General features: G+C 43.7%; 1 protein-coding gene across 1 annotated transcript in view; it reads left to right on the top strand.

Annotated features, from left to right (window-relative positions):
• The window catches only part of LOC121190762 (polypeptide N-acetylgalactosaminyltransferase 10-like), a 44,833-nt gene that overhangs the window by 12,206 nt on the left and 13,076 nt on the right, over nt 1-19,551 (top strand). The window contains 3 exon segments of the mRNA XM_041051752.1: nt 1,629-1,694; nt 3,711-3,849; nt 7,544-7,710. Of these exon segments, the coding sequence (XP_040907686.1) occupies nt 1,629-1,694; nt 3,711-3,849; nt 7,544-7,710 (372 nt within the window).

Below are 19,551 nucleotides of genomic sequence, written 5' to 3'. Positions count from 1 at the left end.
TCAGGTGCATTGTGGTTCGCTTTTTTTTTTTCTCTGCTCTACACACACTGATTTCATGAGGAAAAAGGCTCATTTGAGTCAAGTTGTATTTGTAAAATGCAACGGAGCCACTGACGATGCATTTTATTATATTAATATATTACACTGAGGAACAGCTGATGAAGTATTGTAGTATCCATCAAGTTGAGGAACTCACAAGGCCTTTATGTAAATGCAGGCAGTTGCCACCGCTTGGTAAAAGCCAACATCTGTCAAACTCCGCTCGCCCTCAGGAGCAAACCGATCTTGCGTGTGAGTGGTGACCGTTAGATTGAAGGTATTTCAAAATTTAATGGACAAAGTTACATGAAACCAGTAGATGGTCACGGGTACCTCCTGTGACCCTTACGAAAATAATCTGTATAGATAACGGATGGATGGATTTATCACGCTGCCTACGGTGAGAATGTGGTTTGGCGTATTGGGACATTGTTCTGGTCTTGTTTCGTACAGTATCTGCCACCTTGGCTGATTGGCTTGGCTGTCGCTGAAATGTCAAACCGACTGGAAGCAAACGGAAAAATAGAACAGCTGCTGTAGGCACTTTACACTCACATGAACACACACACACACACACACACACTCCCATTGCTCGCCACAGTGGTTTGTTTGACGTTGCTGTGGTGTCAGCTAACGGCCTGGTTAATGGTATTCCTTGCAGTCAGACGCGTCGCTTGTATTAACAACATTTCACTAATTGCATCCTCCCATGGAACTAATTAATTTACCATTGTGCTGTGATCCTGTAATATCTTGAGTTACTGAAAGTCATTTCTAAAGCAGAGAATTTCATAAATGGCTGCTTTTGCATTTTAATGCTGAGTAGAGAATAATAGCTCATGGTGATGAGTGCGTGCGTGTGTGTGTGTGCGTGCGTGTGCGTGTGCATGTGCATGTGCGTGTGCGTGTGTGTGTGTGTGTGTCTCCAATGGCAGTGAAATGAATGTGATTTCTGGATTTTTTTTTTTTTTTTTTTTTGTCTGAACACAGCTGTCAGCAGCACACTTTAGGAAACAAAATAAAACCCATGCAGGCTTTGGCTGACTGCCAGGAGGAAGATTGAAGTGAGTTTAAAGCCTGGGTTTCTTCTACACACGTGTGTGTATGAGTGTGTGTGTGTGTACGCTAATAGCTGTATCTTTCATTCAAGCATTTTACAGCACCAGTTCTATTTGTGAATAAACTATATCGTTGATTCAAGTCTACATTATTTAGAACCACAAGGTCTCTTCTTTTGATTTTCTCTGTCTTTTCATACCAGCTGACACCACTCACTATTTCATTGTTTCTGTTTCCGAGGAAACATCTCATAACTCTGATATAAAGCAAAATTTCCCTTACTGTCATGGCAATGATAGGTAAGATCGTCAGGGTTTTTATTAATGGTGCCCATGATCTTCTTGAATAGACTGAATTTGAAGTGTGACCCAAATAAAACTTTGCACCATTTATTGGTCGATGTATTTCCATAAACTGACAAAAGACTAAGCAGCTTATGAGGCGCGATGAACGTATTAAGGGTTTGTGTTTTTTTTCCTGTGGGCTCCTGCAGGACATGAACCAGATGAGGAGGGTTGCTCAGGTGGGAGCCGATGGTGTGCGGCGGACGGACTGGCACGACTACGAAGCCATGAGGAGGGATGCTGCTCGCATCGGTAGGTCCAGACTCTTTGCTGATGCTGGTGTTTTGCTGAGTCATGTTTGCTGAGAACATCTGCTCTGTTTTAGCACGCGACCACACACACACACACACTGCAGCACTACAGTTGAACTGTCTTTTTTCTTCTCTTAATTCCCTCTGAGTGGATTTCTCTCTCAGATGCAGTCTAAATCAATGCTGCGAGGAAAGTTCTGAGTTCATAATTAAACACAGTTAATCTTCTACAATAAGCATTGATTCAGCCTCAGGCCTTCAGTGGGAAACATACCTTTGGCTTTTTATTACAAACGTAACAGATTTAACTGCCTTTTATTTGGCATTAGCAGACGCTAAGGTGGCAAATTAGCCGACTTTGCGAGAGAACATCAAGAGGTTTGAGGCTCTGAAGAGATCATACGGTAGATTTTGTGAACAAAACCATGGTTTGGAGAACCAGGATCCATGAGCGTGACTTTATCCCTCCCCTTCCCTGAAAAACAAAGCATTTAATGATTTATGAAAAAACACTGTCCTGTAGTTCACTAAGGCTACTTTGTGTTTGCTCCAAATTTTCTGATTTAGAGTGTGAACATGTGGCACTTTCTATGAGTATTTGTGTTCAGTTAAATCTGAGCAAAGAAGAGCTACTGGGTTTGAATGTGTCAGCACCGTGGGGAGAGTCACATCCAGAGACTGTGGAGTTGCACTGTGGGGGGAGCTATTTTGGGAACCCCTTGGTTCTGGGAGTAAAAGTCCCATTCATTTTCTCCATGTAGACAAAGTCAGGCGTTGAACAGCTGGAGCTCGCTCACAGTTTGGAAACTCTCCTGGTTGAATCATCAGTACAAAAGATAAACATCTGTGTGAGGAAATATCTGGTTCATTAAATACATAAGAAGTGAAGGAGGATAAAAACAACTGCGACTCCCAAGGTGCGTTTAAACATGCGTAATAAACATCCCATAACAGTGCTCAGCTAACACTGTGCAGAACACTGAAGATTTCAAAAGAAAACTCTGAGAAGGGAAAAATACTAAAGCAATCAGTGTGGCCTCTCACCGAGGAGCTCCAGAGCTGTGTCCCGCTCCGACCAAACAGGATGTTATACTTTCCCTTTGGACGTCAATCAAACTCAGTTCGTCAAGTGGACTTTACTAACAGACATCACCACCACAGAACATGAGCGAGACAGAAAGATAACATTAAGAATGTAAGTGTCCGTTGCCCTGCTGAGACATTACTGAGATGCTGAGACATTACTGAGATTCTGACTCATAACTAAATCACTGGGAAAAAAATATATATATTGGTGACTCGGCTAAAAATAATCTTATAAGTGAATTTTCTAAATATTTCTCGGAGTTCAGTTTTGCCTCAGGACAGCCGGAAGACACAATTTAAGTGATCTGCGTATGGAACAAGTTTATTACACAGGCAAAAGTAGAACGTTAAGTAGAACAGTTTATCTCTGAAACGAGGCATTAAAGTGAGGAGTTACTTAGAACAGTTATTACCTTAAGGAATACAGACATATCATTTCTGCCTAATGGAATGAGGAGGCTCGTTTTAATTTGATGCCCTCCTCCGACTATAGATCAGCCTGCATGCATGCGTTGGTGTGTGTTTGTGTAGGGTGCATTGATGAGTGGTTAATAAAACACGCAGCACTCTTGAAATGAGCTCAGATTTTATAACGTTTGCACGTGGAAAATGGTTGTTAGCGAGTGATTAGGTACGTACTGGATATGTGAAGTGTGATATACTGTATAGGTACTAAATTGAAAGTCCCACTGTGTCGAACTGTACACAATTAGTCAACTAATTGATTGGCAAAAAAATGTGTTGGCAAATATTTTGAGAAGCGATTAAGTCATTTTTTCTTGCCGGTTCCAGACTCTCACATGTGAGAGTCTGGAACCGGCAGACTTCTGTAAATCCAACATGAACCATAACACAGGTGTGTTTTCAGGAGTGTTTTCTTCACTGACATGTATGTATGACACAAGTGTGTGTGTGTGTGTGTTTGATGCAGGTAACGGTGAACAGGGGAAGCCGTTCCCTCTGACAGAAATCGACCAGGTGGACCAGGCCTACAGGGAGAACGGCTTCAACATTTACGTCAGCGACCGGATCTCGCTCAACCGCTCCCTGCCTGACATCCGTCATCCAAAGTGAGTCCTGTATATATGTGTGTGTGTGTGTATGTGTGTGTGTGTGTGTGTGTGTGTGTGTGTGTGTGTGTGTGTGTGTGTGTGTGTGTGTGTGTTTCACTCATTCATTATGAGTGAAATCCTCTGACATGACCCATAGGAGAACGTCCTGAGATAGTGCCCTCCCACAGCGCCACGCGTACCGGCCCCTTTGTCGTCGTGGTTACCATAGTAAACATGCAGCATGCTGGCAGCGATGTGCTGGACCTTCCAGTTTGTTTAGGTTTGGGTTAAAATAAATACTTTGTTAAGGTTAAGGGACCTTTGTTGTCATGGTTACAATAATAAACACACGGTTAAGGTTGTGGAACAATAAAGGATTTAAAGAAAAAAAAGGAAAACAGCACTGACTATCAGTTTAACACAGGGAACAAACAGCAGACTCTTGTGTGAAAGTCCTGTGTCCTGTGTCCTGTGTCCATTCCCAACCTCCTACAGTCACAATTACTGCAGCCACCTAACGATAAAATATAACTGTGGGTTGTAATAAGCTGTTTGCACAGACGACCTCCGGGGTCATTTCTCTGCAGGTGAATGGTCCCTTCAGATGAACTGCCGTGCTCTTTGTTCACACGTAAATATGTGAAAGTTTATCAGGTCCCTGGAATCCACCTGTGTGTTCATCTCCATGGGAACAGCACATGGTGGAGAGGAAGTTTGGTGCAGTGTTGGTCCAGAATTACTACAGGAACTTTGCTGCATCAGGATATAGTGAAAAAAAAAAACCTTCAGAATCTCTTTTTAAAGTTTTAGAATTTCTCTCTAAGAAACCTGTCCAGACTCTGACCCGTGTGCTCCCGTTCTATCCCACAATGGCTTTGTGAAAGGCCTTTAATCACAGCTTTTCTTTTGCCTGACAAGAAGTTTCCTCTGACACTTGACCCTCCCTCGTCTTTCATGTGGAAAGCAGCTTTGAACGCTGCTTCTCTGCCAGTTTCCCCAGGAGGACTGGTTCCTTTAATCTGTGTTTAGACACAGCCTTACCTTGACCCTGTACATCTCTTGCCATGACCTGTGTGTGCTGTCAGCTGCTCAGAATAAATGCAGTATCTCTAAACATTCAACCACAGATAACCAGATTTTTGTATGAACCTTCAATTTAGCTCTAAATCTGACGGATGCAGCTGAATGAAAAATGTGTGCACTCATTTTGAAAACTCATACATGCAGATGACAGAGCTGTTCTGACCTTTTGGACATGTCTTCATTGTCTGATCGCAAGTCAAGATTTTTCAGCACCTTTGTCAGTGCTGTTTTTACAGAGTCCTTTCAATACAGAGGCCTAAATATTCAAGGTGTGCAGCAACGCATTTATTTTTAAGGTTCCACAATTTTAACAGGTCAAAAGTTAATACTTCAATTATTGTGTTTATCCTGTGGGGGCGTCCTGGAGGAGTGGAGCCTGTCCCAGGAAGAGAAACAGGGCAGACCTTAGAAAAATGGCCAGTCTGATATATAGGGCGAACGCATTTACACAAGTAATCTGTCTCCAAAACAGCTATCCTGCGTGCCTTTAAACATTAGAAAGAAACTGTCTGGATACTTTTTGTTATTTCTAACCAAAACTATAATCTAAATCCATCTCTAACCTTCTGTGAGCAGCATAATATCGTGCTGCTGTGAGCGGCTGCTTGGAGGAGAAACTAATTAAACAAATTTTTGGTCAGTGTTTTGGAAACCTTGCATTTAGTGGTGTTGTACTTCTAATATTTCTAATATTCTGCCACTCTAATGAATGTAATTGGGGAAAAACAGAAACACCTCTTAATATAACGCAGTCCAGTGAGTGTGGGGGTGTGTTGGCGTGCAGTGCAACAGGTCCTCCGGACTAAATCCCAGAATACATTGCTTGTCAGCGCGTTCCAAAACCACCCGTATTAGCATATTGTCTGCTCTGGAGCCCCAGTGGTCTGGACAACATCCTCTACATATGACTGCTGCACAAATTATTACTGTGACTACACCCTTATCTGCCACCGCCATATTTAAGGTGTGTTGAGGACAACAGACAGGCAGCTGTCATGTAAACATCAAGTGTTTACATGACAGCAGCTGTAATCAGACGCTGTAATGTGGTTGTAATTGAATTATTAGCATGTAAATGTGTTAAACGACTGGATGCTGTTGAGAACTGATGTTGCCCCCCCCCCCGCCCCCCTCCCCGGCTGCCAGACCCTCATCATTCTCCTGTGACCAATCAGATGGACACACCTGCTCTCCCCCATCAGGCAGTGGCTGCCTCCCTGCCCCCCCTGCCCCCCACCCCTCACCTCATCTGCCCTGTAGGCAGCGTCTGCCTCTTGGTGATTGGCGTGTTGTCTGTGCCTGAGAGGCACCCAGTCGCAGACCTGCGACTGACACATTCGATTTCTGCACGCTGACAAGATTTAATTGAAGCACACACTCACTGACGCACACATACACACACCTCCATCCCCTGTGGACTTGGACAGGGTTTGTTAAGATTCACCGGCCGGCTGCCTGTCGATCACTCCGCCTGCCTGTCTCCTTGTGTTCGTATTTGAATGAATAACACGCAGGCTGATGTTCAACACAGACATTGATCGACTGACACAGTTCACTATACACTTTCCCTCGCTCTCCATCAGTGAGGGAGCATAACTCTCTTCCCATGATTAGCTCCTCTGCAGGGGTCCTGCTGCTTGCTGTGATGAGCGTGTACGAGGTGATCGCTGTAGCCCGTCATTGGAGCTCATGTTGGCGGCTGATAACAGCTGTATGCGCTAAAAATAATAAAATTAGAGCCATCTGTGATGCAGGAGGAACATGTCACTGGCATCACTGCAGAGCCAGCCGCGCCGCGCCGCGCCGCGCCGAGCCGCACCGAGCTTCGCCGAGCTGCTTGTCTGAGGGTCTTTGCGTTGCTAAAAGTCAGACTGTTGTTGTCTTTGACCCAGTTTCATAGTTTCACATACTTTATCAGAAATTATCTGAAATCATTTTTTTGTGTTTTAGTTTTTAATAATAACACAACTCTCAGAGTTCAGTGAATCACCCTTTCACCTGGTAGCCTTTCATGATCTGGTCAGAGGACAGAGGTCTCTTAACAAATTAAAATATGCTGATTGCACAAATTATCTAGGTGGTATTGTTTTTTTGACAAGTCCAATTTTATACCTAACCATTTACCATTAGCTCCAGAGAGGTCTTTGCTCAAAAATAAATATTTTTGTCCAACTCATTTTTTTAAATTCTATATTTTAATAACCAACATGCCAGGAAAAAATCCTTGGAATTGTTTTTTTTTCCCTTTACTGTTCTCTGAGAAGAAAGCACATACAATTTTCACTGAAACAGCAAATGATAGAAAATAGATTGAATAGTGGTTTCGAAGGAGATTGCACCTGGATCTGAGCTGCTGTCCGCCACCCTGCTCAAACACATTCGTTTGAGCATTGAATCCACATGTCACCTGAGTGACCTGCGATCTGCTGTGGAGGCAGGAGTGTAACCAGGAGAAAGGCTGCTGGATGAGGGATGCGAATGAGATGTTCTTTTCCCTCCTTCAACGAGAGAGAAAAAGAAAAACAATTACAGAATTGTAAAATGGCCACCATCCAGCTCTTAACTGTTATATTTCCATATTCACTCTGTGTGTGTGTGTGTGTGTGTGTGTGTGTGTCTGTGTGTGTAGCTGTAAACAGAAGCTGTACGCGGAGAAGCTGCCCAACACCAGCATCATCATCCCGTTCCATAACGAGGGCTGGTCGTCGCTGCTGAGGACCGTTCACAGCGTGCTCAACCGCTCTCCGCCGCGGCTCATCGCGGAGGTCATCCTGGTGGACGACTTCAGCGACAAAGGTACGGAGGACACACACCCATCGCTCATCAGAAAACACACACCCGCACCTCCTCAGAGATTTCTGGTTTCAGAAATCAAACCAGGAAAACATTCAGCTTAGCGGCAGGTCACTTGGTAGTTGAGGGCTGCGGTAATTAATGATGGCCGCCCGTTTTCCACAGGAATGATGACAGTATAATCATGTCTAACGAAACAGAACATCGTTACGGCAGCTTGTACCAGTCTGGTCCACTCTGTTCAGCGTGTTCATGTATGTGTGACTGTGTTTGTGCATAGCTGCTGCTGCTCTTCAGCTCCTCAGCATACATCTCTTTTCCATTGTTACATAGTTGTGTATGTTTGTGTGTCTGTGTGTGTGCATGCATGTGTCTGTGCATTAGTTTCTCTCTCACTCTCCCTCAACCAGCTCTCTTAAGAAAGAGCTTAATTCCTTGTTAATTAGTGTTCTTTGTCACCGTCCCTCATTGAAGGATGTGTTTACTTCTCGTCTCCACGGTAATGAGATGTTTCGCTGCCTGAGACTCATTTAGAGGTTAACACCCATCAGAGCTCAGAGGCAACGCTCTGCCTCTGCTGCTGCCTCGTAGAGCAGAAACAGGACTGTGTGCAGATGTCTGAAGTTATGTATGTCTCAATGTATTTTTCAAAATCACGGTTGTAAGACCAGTTTGGATTTTGTTTAAGAACAAAGTTCCCACCAGACGATTCCAAACAAAATCAAGATGTTCTTGTAAATAATTCACATTGCATGTGGTTAGCAACAGAGCATAGCTGTGCTGTTGCCGGGACACCAGAACTCCCGAAAAGTCTGAGGAGAAACCAGGAACCTGAGTCTCTCCGTGTTCAGATCAAAAAACGAGCATGAAGTTTTTGTCATGTGAATTACATTCGTGTGCAACACTGCAACTAATTTGCAATAGAGATGTAGTTGCAGTTTTGTCATTGTGCTCCAGCTAATATTCTCGGAGCAGAGTAAAACATTGCAGGGAGGAGGTTGGATGAACAGATGGCTGGGGTTTGCATCCCATACCTCAAATCATCACTGACGGTTTCATTACTTTAAAAATACTACAGTCTTTCCCCAGACTTGAAGGCCTTGCACGCTCACACAGGTGTTTCCAATTATTTTGGTAATTTGGCCTCTGTGCAGGTTATGGTTGAACAGACTTATGTGCTAGAATTACACGCAGGATGTCACCAAACTGCATGAAAAAAAAAAAATAGGAAAACAGGAAACCTTCTTTTCCTACATCATCACTTCCCCTGACACGTCCCTGTGGGTAGGAAGCAAAGAACAACTCAGTTATGTGAAAATGGCCTGGGATGGGTCTGGGCCCTCTGTCGTCAGGATGGATGGGAGAACATTACACAGCTGCAGGGAAGGGATTTAACCTCTGTAGGCCATCTGCTCTAACATTCCCTCTCACCATCACTTTCCTTTGATAAGAAATGAGTTGGGCTGTAATTAAGGCTTAAGAGACACAAGGACAAAGTGAACTTCAATCGGTTCTGGTCTCTGGTTGAGTAGTTGGCGTTACAGCGTTGGGGAGAATAATCCCGTACAGTTCCTGTGCAGAATACCACAAATCAATGCGCGGCTTTGAACCCTTGCATAATAAATTAAGGAGCCAAGTGCATGATAGAGGAGGAAAGAAAAAGTGATTCATTATAAAGTGTGGCTCAGACTTACAGTGTGGTGCTTCATTTCTGGTTCACACATTAATTCACCAGGATGAGATGTCACTTTCTGTAATAATGTAGATAGAGGTGGAAGAATCAGGCTGATGATACAAATGTACTGTTACACTGTCAGAGTGAGTAACTGCTTTGTTTTTTTTATTATTATTTTAAAGCCCATCCGTTTGTAGTTTGTAGTTTCTATTCACATCAGGTGTTTTATTGAGTGGGAGCACAGATATTAACCTCATCCCCACATTGTCAAACAAGCTGAACTATGTCCAATCACCAGTTTAACAGGTTAAAGGAAGAATGCCAGAAAATGAAAGGAACCTAGGTAGGAAGCTAGCATTTAACCAGATAGTAAACTAGCTAACAACCCTGGTAAACCACCATAGCTGTTCGAAGCACAGACATAAAGACATGCATACGCACGATAATGCACACCTAACACAACCATTTCTTCTCTTCTCTACAGAGGACGTCTCAGAGACGTCCTCTGTACTTAGAGCTGAAATAACAGATAATTCTTCTCTAGCAGCTAATGATCTAATAGTCATTCAAAAACAGACACAGTCTACGTGGATCCTTAAGGTTTCAGCCCACCCTGACAAAGGTACCGCTCCTTTCATAACACCCACACGGAGGGTAAGAAACCCTCCCAGTCAGTTCTGCTGACGCTGAGTTGCCTCACTCAGCTGAACAGCAGCCACAGAGCCTGGAGTCATACTAATGCCGTGTTATATTTATAACGCTTCATTATTCACCAGAACTGCTGTAACAGTTTGTCCTGAGGCGAAATGAATCATGAGGAGACAGTTTTTCAACAATGTGAAGTTTGCCTGTGAGGTGAGTAAGATTACACATGTTGTAATTATGAAAATGACCTCCAGTTTTATTAATGCGGTCGCTGAAGGATCCCTCACGACTTGGTGAAAGTTAGCCTCATTTAGTCCATGTGTGCTCAGGCAGTGCGTTTTTTTTGGTTGAAACCAAAAGATGTGGAAAAAAAAAAACTGATTTTTTTTTTTCTTTTTTGTTTTCAGAATCAAAACCACAAAATTGGTTTCGGTGTTTTCAAATTCCTTATTTCATTTTTCCTCGTTGAATTCAAATCAGCAGATCGCTAAAGAATGTCGTCAAACATCCATGTGCCTCTCAGGAGACATGTACTGACTCCAGGTTTAGCTGCCGCCTGTATCACAATAAGTTGCAGATGACAAATGCTATTTGTCATGTGGCAGCGGTGTTGGAGAGGTATCATAGCAACAACAGCCCCAGAGGCACGGTGGGAAAACCTCTTGTCCTTTCATTCATTCATTCATCTCTCTATTCACACCTGTGACTGTTTTTGTTTCGGTCTGAAAAACAGTGCACCAGTATCAAACTGGGTTGAGATGACCATGTTTATAGAGTCTGAATAAATATCCCACTCTGTTAGTGTTGACTTTAAACTTGTTACACGTGACTCTGGCGCAGGCTAAGGACTTATGCAACATCTGTCAGCATCTGTCTCTGCCGTCAGCTGTCAGCTGTGGTTTCTCACCAGTTTCATGGATTCCCCCCCCCCCAGTAAACTATTTGGTGGAGGTGGTGAGCGATGATGAGACAGCTATGTCATTATCATTGCACAGAATTATACGTTACAGGAGCCACACTGATGGTAACCAAAACGTTAGATCAGACAGAATGTACAGGCAATCAAGTTCCATCTTTTTATTCACCTCCATCTTGTGTTTCAAAGCCACTTCGTGTCCTTGGTTGTGAACAGATTCTTAAACCATTTCCCGGACTGGAAATTGGCTCGTTGCATTTATTTGGTGCTGTCAGAATTTAAAAAAAAGATGCTACTCTCGCCTTTGCAAATTTCCACAACTTAAAATGTCTTCCACTAAAAGGAAGTTGTCCATGAAATTACCCCCTGCTGTCAAATAACAGTGGAAACATCAGGAGGCAGGGTCTTCATTTTCTTTTTATTCTCTTAATTTCCACCCTGTGGCAGATGGAAAATTTGGTACTAAAGCATCTGTCCTTCCGCTCCAACATGTCATGTCCTTTCATTCCCGTTAAAAACTGCCTCGTCTTCTACTGAACGTTACACTTTCTTCATATTTTGTTTAATTGCAGGTTTCAGTTGAGGGCAGTTCACCGTGTCAGGGGTGAGACACCCCCGGCATTCAGCCTCTGCCTCTCTGTTTATCTCTCGCCCTCACTCTGATACCACGTCTGACCAGCAGGCAGCTCTGATTTACAGCCAGCACTCAGGCGTGACACAGAGCTACAGAGTGAGCAAGTGTAGCTATCAGAGCTAACGGCGGCTCTCTTACATCTCCGCTTTTTTTCTTCCCTCATTTCTTTACCTCTCTGTTGCGTAGTGTAGATATTGTGAAATAACTAAATTTAAAATCAGAGAGAAAGATCTGACCGCACGTGCAAACTGGTTCATTGAAGGTCAGAGAAGCACCTTTGCCATTGCCTTCATATGTGTGTGTCCGTTGTCGCTCAGGATGTTAGAACTGCCTCGGGTTTGTCTGCACTCTTCTCACTGAAACTGTCTTTACAGTACTCTCAGAACGTATTTCACAGCTAATTTAACAGGTTGGGTTAGACTAACAGGTGGAGAGAAGCTCTTTCAGTCCTGTAAATACCGATGGCCCTCTTCTGCTTTTTCTCCTCTAGATGATTTTGTCATTAGTAACCACCAACTACAGTAACTACCCTGTAAACAGGTTAACACACCCAAACTGCACTGATCCTGAGTCAGGATTACTGTAATATGATTATGTCGACGCTGCCTCACTCTGCTACAGTGATTATGACAATAGAGTGATTCCCACCTCTCCTCTCCGCTGTGTAAAGATGGTCACACTGGGTAAATGGTTGCATGTGTGTCTGGCAGCTTAGCGTTTGTGGCAGAGCGTGAGCGATGAATACCGCTGCCGGAGCACAAGTCATTTCACGGATTTATGGCCAGATGGGGCCGAGGAAGTCGCTGTAACTTACAGAGACAGAAAAGAAAGAAAGCTGCCTCCTTCCTCTCCGCGTCCGCTCAAAGAGCTTTAACCTACATTCACACACACACACACACACACCTGCATGCCTCCACACACTGGTGGCAGTCTGATGGTAGACTGGAGGAGCCAGGGACTGAACCGCTGACCTTCCAATTAGTAGACAACTGCATAATTATAAATTGTATCTCAACCTACAGTTGACCCAAAACCACGTGAATGAACTGAACGTTAGATTTCAGCGAGCTGAAACTAGCAAAGCTAATCAGGAAACATTTGAACTTAATTAACCAACAAACATTAATTATATAGAACTGAACTAATCAGTTAGTCTTAATTGGACAGCCTGATCTGGAGGGCTGGCTCTGAGAGTTCTATCTATATATCTATCCATCTATCTATCCATCTATCCATCTATCCATCTATCTGTATATCTATCCATCTATCTATCCATCTATCTATCCATCCATCTATCCATCCATCTATCCATCTATCTGTCTCAGAGCATTTGGGGGCTGAAAGCTTTGTTTGGGGTTTCAAAGGGCTGAGCTGAGTTGACGAGTAGTTGGTTCGTTATTGTGTTAAGTCAAGTCACAGCAATTCTCTGGAAACTATGGAGTGATATTCCTAGCCAGATAAACCCTGTAATAAGTCTGTGTGTATGTATTTAAAGTGAAACACACTTGTGCCATGTAATCACAGGTAGTAACCGAGCCTGTATTTATTCAGTGGGACCACAGCGGCACGCTGCACTTTCAGCTTCTCTGTGATGGAAGCCTGCCATTGGCAGATTGGTCATCCAATTACTTTCCCCCGTGTCTGTCCCCTGATGGGATCAGTTGAGCAAATGGCTGCAGTACTTCATTTCAAATAAGGAGTGGCCTGTGAGCTGCTCTTATGCAGAGTGTCTTTTGATGTATATCCAGTTAGATGCAGCGGCGGTTTGGCGGTCGGACAGCGCGGCTCACAGCAGGCGTCAGCGCGACTTCCAACCTGGAGGCTAACCACAGAGCTCTCTGTAAGAGGTCTGATGCTAAATGTACAGAAATGCGTCTCACATTTCGGTGGAAAACGGATTTTCATTGTGTTCAGAAGAAAAACATTTCAGACCTTTGCCAGTGTGGGTGCACAGTGCTGCCAAGCTGCACAGCTGTTTGTGGAATGTAGCCACAAACAATTTTTGCACCTGCTCTTCTTAAAGTGAGAATTAAGTGTTTAAAAAAAAAAAAAAGGAGGGAGAAAAATAGATATTTTCAGAATAAAATGTTGAAAATGAAAAGTTAAACAGCGCTGCTTTCTGTCATAGTGTCTGTATTGATCTTGATTGTGGATGTGATCATAAGGTTTTGATCAAACACAAACTTATTTGACTAAAATAAACAATCTGCAGTACAGTATAATGATTATTTGGCTAAGCTATGAACCTTAAGTGGCAGTGAAATGTAAAGGGGTTCATCTTCTGTGGAGCAGAAACATATGCAGATAATTTCATGGCAAACTGTCCGACAGATTTGGAAATTTTGCGTGTAAATACTGAATATTTTGGCTGGATGTTTGCCCTCGAACTTACTGAACTGATTCAGTTTCAGGACAGTTTCATTAATGATTTAGTTGCTTTGGCTGCCAGAGAAAGCTGCTGTCAGCGGTGTGGAGCTACTTTGAACAGTCTTATCAACACACACAGCCTCACCATCTGCATGATGGAGAGGTGAGGAGAGGAAGCAGCGGCGATGAGGAGATAGGAGACAGGCAGGGGTGGATGCGAATACGAAGGGAGAGAGAGGCAGCAAAGCAGAAAGACTGAACAAAGTTCAGCATGTTTATTCATTCATGTCAGTGTGTGTGTGTGTGTTTGTGTATGAGACTGAGGGTGTAGGGAGATAATGGGGTAATGGTGCTCAGTGAAGTGTGACGGAGAGACAAGGGAGAGAGTGATATGAAGAGGGAGGTTGAGAGGGAGACAGGCGACAGAGGACAAAAGGAGCTAATTGAGTGTTGCCATTTAGAGATGTAGAGCCATCAGTGGGAGCTGATCGATTCAAACGTCTTTCTGAAGAGGAGAGGACCAGATGAGTCACGTTTACTCTGTGAGGACAAAGTAAATGGCATCTCCTGTAGCTTTGGCGATGTGTAATTGGCCTCGGCATTAAGTTGTAACCTAGAAAATGTAGTTCAGAGATTCATTTAAAAGCCACTTAGCAAATTCATTTCTCTTTGATCTGGCCTTCAGGGTCTGACGGCTACTAAAATCCCTCCTTAGCTGCTGTGTTCTGTGCTGTTTCCTTGAGAATTTGAATACATGTGATATTTCCTCCATTTTCTAGCTCCTGCATTCTGTAGAGGGGTAGTGGGGTTTTGTAAGTCCACTCCCTGGATGAAGGTGTAAGGGGATGGAATGGGATCAAGCTGTGGGGAGAACAGCCTGTCCTGTGGATAGAGATGTGGATAATGTACACACTGCGGCTGACACACAGGCTCCCCATTCCTGCGTTAACCGAGACGGTGAAGACAATCGGAGGGTGCTGATTTTCTAAGCGTGACATAATTATCAGTGCTCCCAAGAGATCATGTTAATGTTTACATTTTACTCAGACTACTTTACCACACCCAAAGCAAACAGACATAACCCAGCTCATTTCTGACCTCCCCCTCTCCTCAGTCTGTTTGGTTTGCCCCAACAAGGCTGACTCGCAGGCTGATAAATACAACACTGGCAGTGTTACCGGATTTAACATGAAAGTATGCTGAAGTGTGACACCTCTGTCTTGTCATGTGTCTCTCTAATCTACTTGTGTTTCCTGCCTCTAAGAGTGCAGCAAACACTGACCTACAACTTGCTCAGTCACTCCCTCGAGAATCCGTTTTTTATCGATAGCAGCAAAAATTCAAGCTGGCACAGGAAAAAAAAAAAAAAACACAGAGTGTAATGGAGTTCACGAGGGCATTGGAATATTTTGCCGAGGGAATAAGTGAGCAGCTCCAGTCTTTGGCAGTGTGGAGCATCTGGGGATTAATCCACCACCCTGGAAACAGAGCTCAGCGGGCCGTGTTGGATCCACTGTGTCGCAAAGCTAATTGAATTTTTAAAAAAAATGCATCAGGGAGGATGTTGCTCGTGGTGTTTGAGGTGAAAATGAATGTGTGTTCATTTAATGCAGGAAACAGCTTATATCACAGACATCATTTAATATGGTTTGTATCAGGTAATAAAAAAAAAGGAAAATATATTTATGTACATAGCTGTTAGAGGTTAACAGATGAATAGTGTTTACAAACTTCTTGTGTTTGTCTAAATAAAAGTAACTTGCCATTGTTACAGCACCACAGAACCGTTTAGGGAGGAGGTAGGACTGGATGGTTTGTGTGAGCTAGCACTGATTTAACAAGGAGGATAATCTTTCTCTTACTTTAACCAAGTAGTTATAGTTACTTGAATCTAACCAACCTTTAAGTGTAAGTGTGTCTGAAAAGAATGTGAATTATTTCACTCATTGTAGAAGATTTGTATGTTAATTAATTCCAGAAACACACATAGATTCCTCTCAGTGGTGTCTTCATTCAGCTCAACCATTTGCTTCAGGAAACTTATCTTACATGATATATTTGTCTGCCGCGGCTCAGGAGGCACAGCGGGTCGTTCGCTAACGGGAGGGTCAGTGGTTTGATCCCCTCCCCCTCCTCCAGTTGTCATGCTGAAGTGTCCTTGGGCAAATTACTGAATTCCACGTTGCCCCTGCTGGCGGTGCCATCAGCGTGTTTGTGAATGGGTGGTATGAATGTGTCTGTGTGAATGGGTGAGTGCGGCACGTAAAGAGTTCTGAGTGGTTGATAAGTCTCAAAAAGAGAAATATAAGTGCAGCGCATTTACCATTTAGAACTCAGTACAAGTATAGTATAACTGACACGCTGGGACATTTTACAGTTAAGATGTTTAATTTGGTAAAAGACCTGAAGTGACTAACTGCCCCTTAAACACTCCGGTCTGCGGGTGTGGTTTTAGTCATTGAAGTGAGACCAGCACAGCACATGTACATTTTATCAGTGACATATTAAATGCACACAGACACTTTGACAAGAGCCCGAGGCCAACTGCCATTCCTTTCATCTGCTAACCGCTAATTCGTGTTCGAGTACGGCCCCATGTGAGCAGATGAAAGAGGCCTGGGCAGCTCCAGCACCGTCCACAGGAGAAATAAGTGAGTGATAGACTGCAGGGAGGTAGACAAACAGAAAGGGATGGATGGAGTGGTGGGAGTTCGGGTGGAGCCTGGGCTGAATAAATGGCCCGGACTTCTGTCACCAACCTGGTGCGTGGGTAATTCATCCCTCTGCTCCACGCTGTGAAATGACCCCGACATCCATGACACTTCAGCCCTCCAATCTCCTCTGCCTCACATTCTAATAAAGACTAATGTGTTTGCCGACATCAGCTCGCTCTCATTAGCGTGATTAATTGCCTCCTTGCTTTCGGTAAACAGTATGAGCTGTATTCCAATTTATTCAGGGAAAATTAACCAATCATAATTAAACACTCTGATCTTTCTCTCCCCGTACAAGTTCTCTTCACACGTGGGGCAAATGTTCGTTGATTAATTTTTCCTCGCTTCCTTAGTCGTTAGCGGGATGATGTAAGTGTCGCTTTGTGTAGAGTGAGCCTTCATAAAGAGCCGGTCAGCCTCGTAATGCTGAGTTTTTAATGGGTTGATTTATTGTCGAGGCGTGCAGGGAGGACAGCTCGCCTTTTCCTCACAGTTTGGCGCTGACCTCCCAGAGCCCTTCTGCCCTTGTTGCAATGTCATACTTTACAGAGTGTAGGTCAGCTGCCGTGGAACACAATAAACAGCAACGGAAAATAAATACGGTCGACCTTCGCTGGAGTCAGAGGGAAACTGGAATCAAGAGGCAAAAACTGCACACTGGAAAGCAAGGATGGAGAGATGGGGGATTAGTTTTTGATGGAGTGATATAGAGACAGAGACTGTGGCTGTAAACTGCATCACATACACTCAGCTTTGAGGGATGAGGCCGAGGATGGCGGTTGGTTACTTGCAGAATTGATTGCTTTATTAAGGCCTTGTTCCAGTGTCCGGCACTAAGTCCTCACACAGCACAGTGGACGGCGATTACAAACAGTGGGTGTGTAAGAGAGAAAACAGCAGCTACGCGTCTCTACAAAGCATCACCCTGTTTACTTCAGAGGACTCACACTGCACCTGAACACTGAACATCAAACACATCACACCTTGTGATAGCACGTGTTCTTCCAATGTCCAAAAATTGGAGAAAGTGCCTCCTCAGGGTTTGATTCTCAGTCAATTGATTTTTTTTTCTGCACATCCATGGCTACTGTGCATCTGTGTGCTTTTAAAGTTTCAGACATGCAGTCAACTCAACAACTGTGCATCAACAATGTCTCAGGCCAAGTTAAGACATGACGCAGCATAAGCTTTGAAACAAAGGGAGAGAAAACCCAACAAAACAACTTCTGTAACAAGGTGGTGCAGAGGTTATCGCCCCCCACTGACAAGGTGTTCTACTGCCCATCAGGTGGGTTTCCTCAAGCATCAGTTTTCCTCCACAGTCCAAAAACCATGCTAGGTTAGGTGAAAGGTTGTTGATCTATATTATGTTCCAGCAAACTCCAGTCCCCGGTGCACATAATAAGCAGGTGTAGAGGATGAATAGATGGATGCAGGTTGTTTCCATTAGTAAACCAATGCTACTTGTCTGGTTAATTCAGGCCAACCAGAGAGGAGCGAATACAAATGTACATCTGAGAGAAAAGCACAATGTCCATAAATGCAAGAGGAAGCCTTACAGAGCACCACTGGCAAACAGTGGTGATAACGCAGAGAAGTATTGAGGTCAGAGTGAGTGATTCCTGTTACTTTCTCCCTGTTGCACTTGTATGTGAGATTTATTCTTTGCCCCTTTATGTTTCTCTAAAACATAAAGTACAGTTTTATTCCTAACGGGCTGAGACAGAAGAAACAGAAAGGACAGATGGGACTGAGGCGACCAGGATGGATGGAAGGATGAAAGCAGGAAGACCTGGCGCCCATTTCCATTCTTCCCTATAATTTTTGGCATTGCTCTCTTCAACCCTCCCTCCCTCACAATATCATAAAAAGAACCATTAACGGTTATATTTCCTCGTGCTGCAGGTCGTCTGCATGTTTTTAAAATGCCCCCTTTCAGAGCACTTTATCTGTTTCTAACTCTCTGTCAGCTTTGGCTCAGTTAGATCTGCAATTGGCAGGAAAGTAAATCGTTTCCAAAGCATGAAGTTTAAAGGTCAACATTTCAGCTTCTCTTAGTCTCTCTCTGGCTCTCTCTCTGCTCCTGTTGACAGACAGTATTGTGGCTTTTTGTAAAGAAGCTGTCACAGTTATATTTCATGTTTTGACTGCCTCGGGAAAGATTTCTATTCAAGCCACTGATAGCATTCAGGGCTCGCGCTCTTATCCTCGAGAATGACAATGTTTAAAAATAAAAAAAATAAAAAACCCACAGAGTCTCCATCATCCTCCCTAATTGAGGAGGTAGGTTAGCACCACTCAATGTGTTTTGAGTTCAGACACACAATTCTGCTGTCAAACATGTCTTTTAAAGACACTGTCCTTCATCCAAATCTTTGGTATCATGGCAGTCTACTGTGTGCCCAGCCCACAGGGACAAACAATCTGTACCAAGTATTTGTCAGAAAATGAGAGACATAAAAAAAGATCTTTGTCTCTTTTATCAGAGGTGTTAAATGGGGCTTCTGAACTAGTGAACCCAGGTGCAGACACAGACGAGGGGCTGGCATAAAAGTAGGTTAGAAAATTATTTATTGGAGATGGTGATGATGAAGAGGGGACTGTGGGTGAAGGTGGAGACCATCTTAGGACAGAGATGTCCAAACTGTTCCACAAAGGGCCGTGTGGTTGCAGGCTTTTGTTCCAAACAAGCAGCAGCACACCAGACTTGACTCATTTAATCAACTGATCTCAGTCTTCAGACGGTTGATTGGTCAAACTCTGTGCTCTTCGTTGGTTGGAACGAAAACCTGCAGCCACACGGCCCTTTGTGGAACAGTTTGGACACCACTGGCTTAGGGGAGAGCAGATGCAGACAACACTGCATGGGAGCAGAGACAAGGGTCAGGATACA

Source organism: Toxotes jaculatrix, chromosome 12 (assembly GCF_017976425.1).
Source record: "Toxotes jaculatrix isolate fToxJac2 chromosome 12, fToxJac2.pri, whole genome shotgun sequence".
Classification (NCBI taxonomy): Eukaryota; Metazoa; Chordata; class Actinopteri; family Toxotidae; genus Toxotes; species Toxotes jaculatrix.
This window is presented reverse-complemented; position numbering and strand designations above follow the sequence as displayed.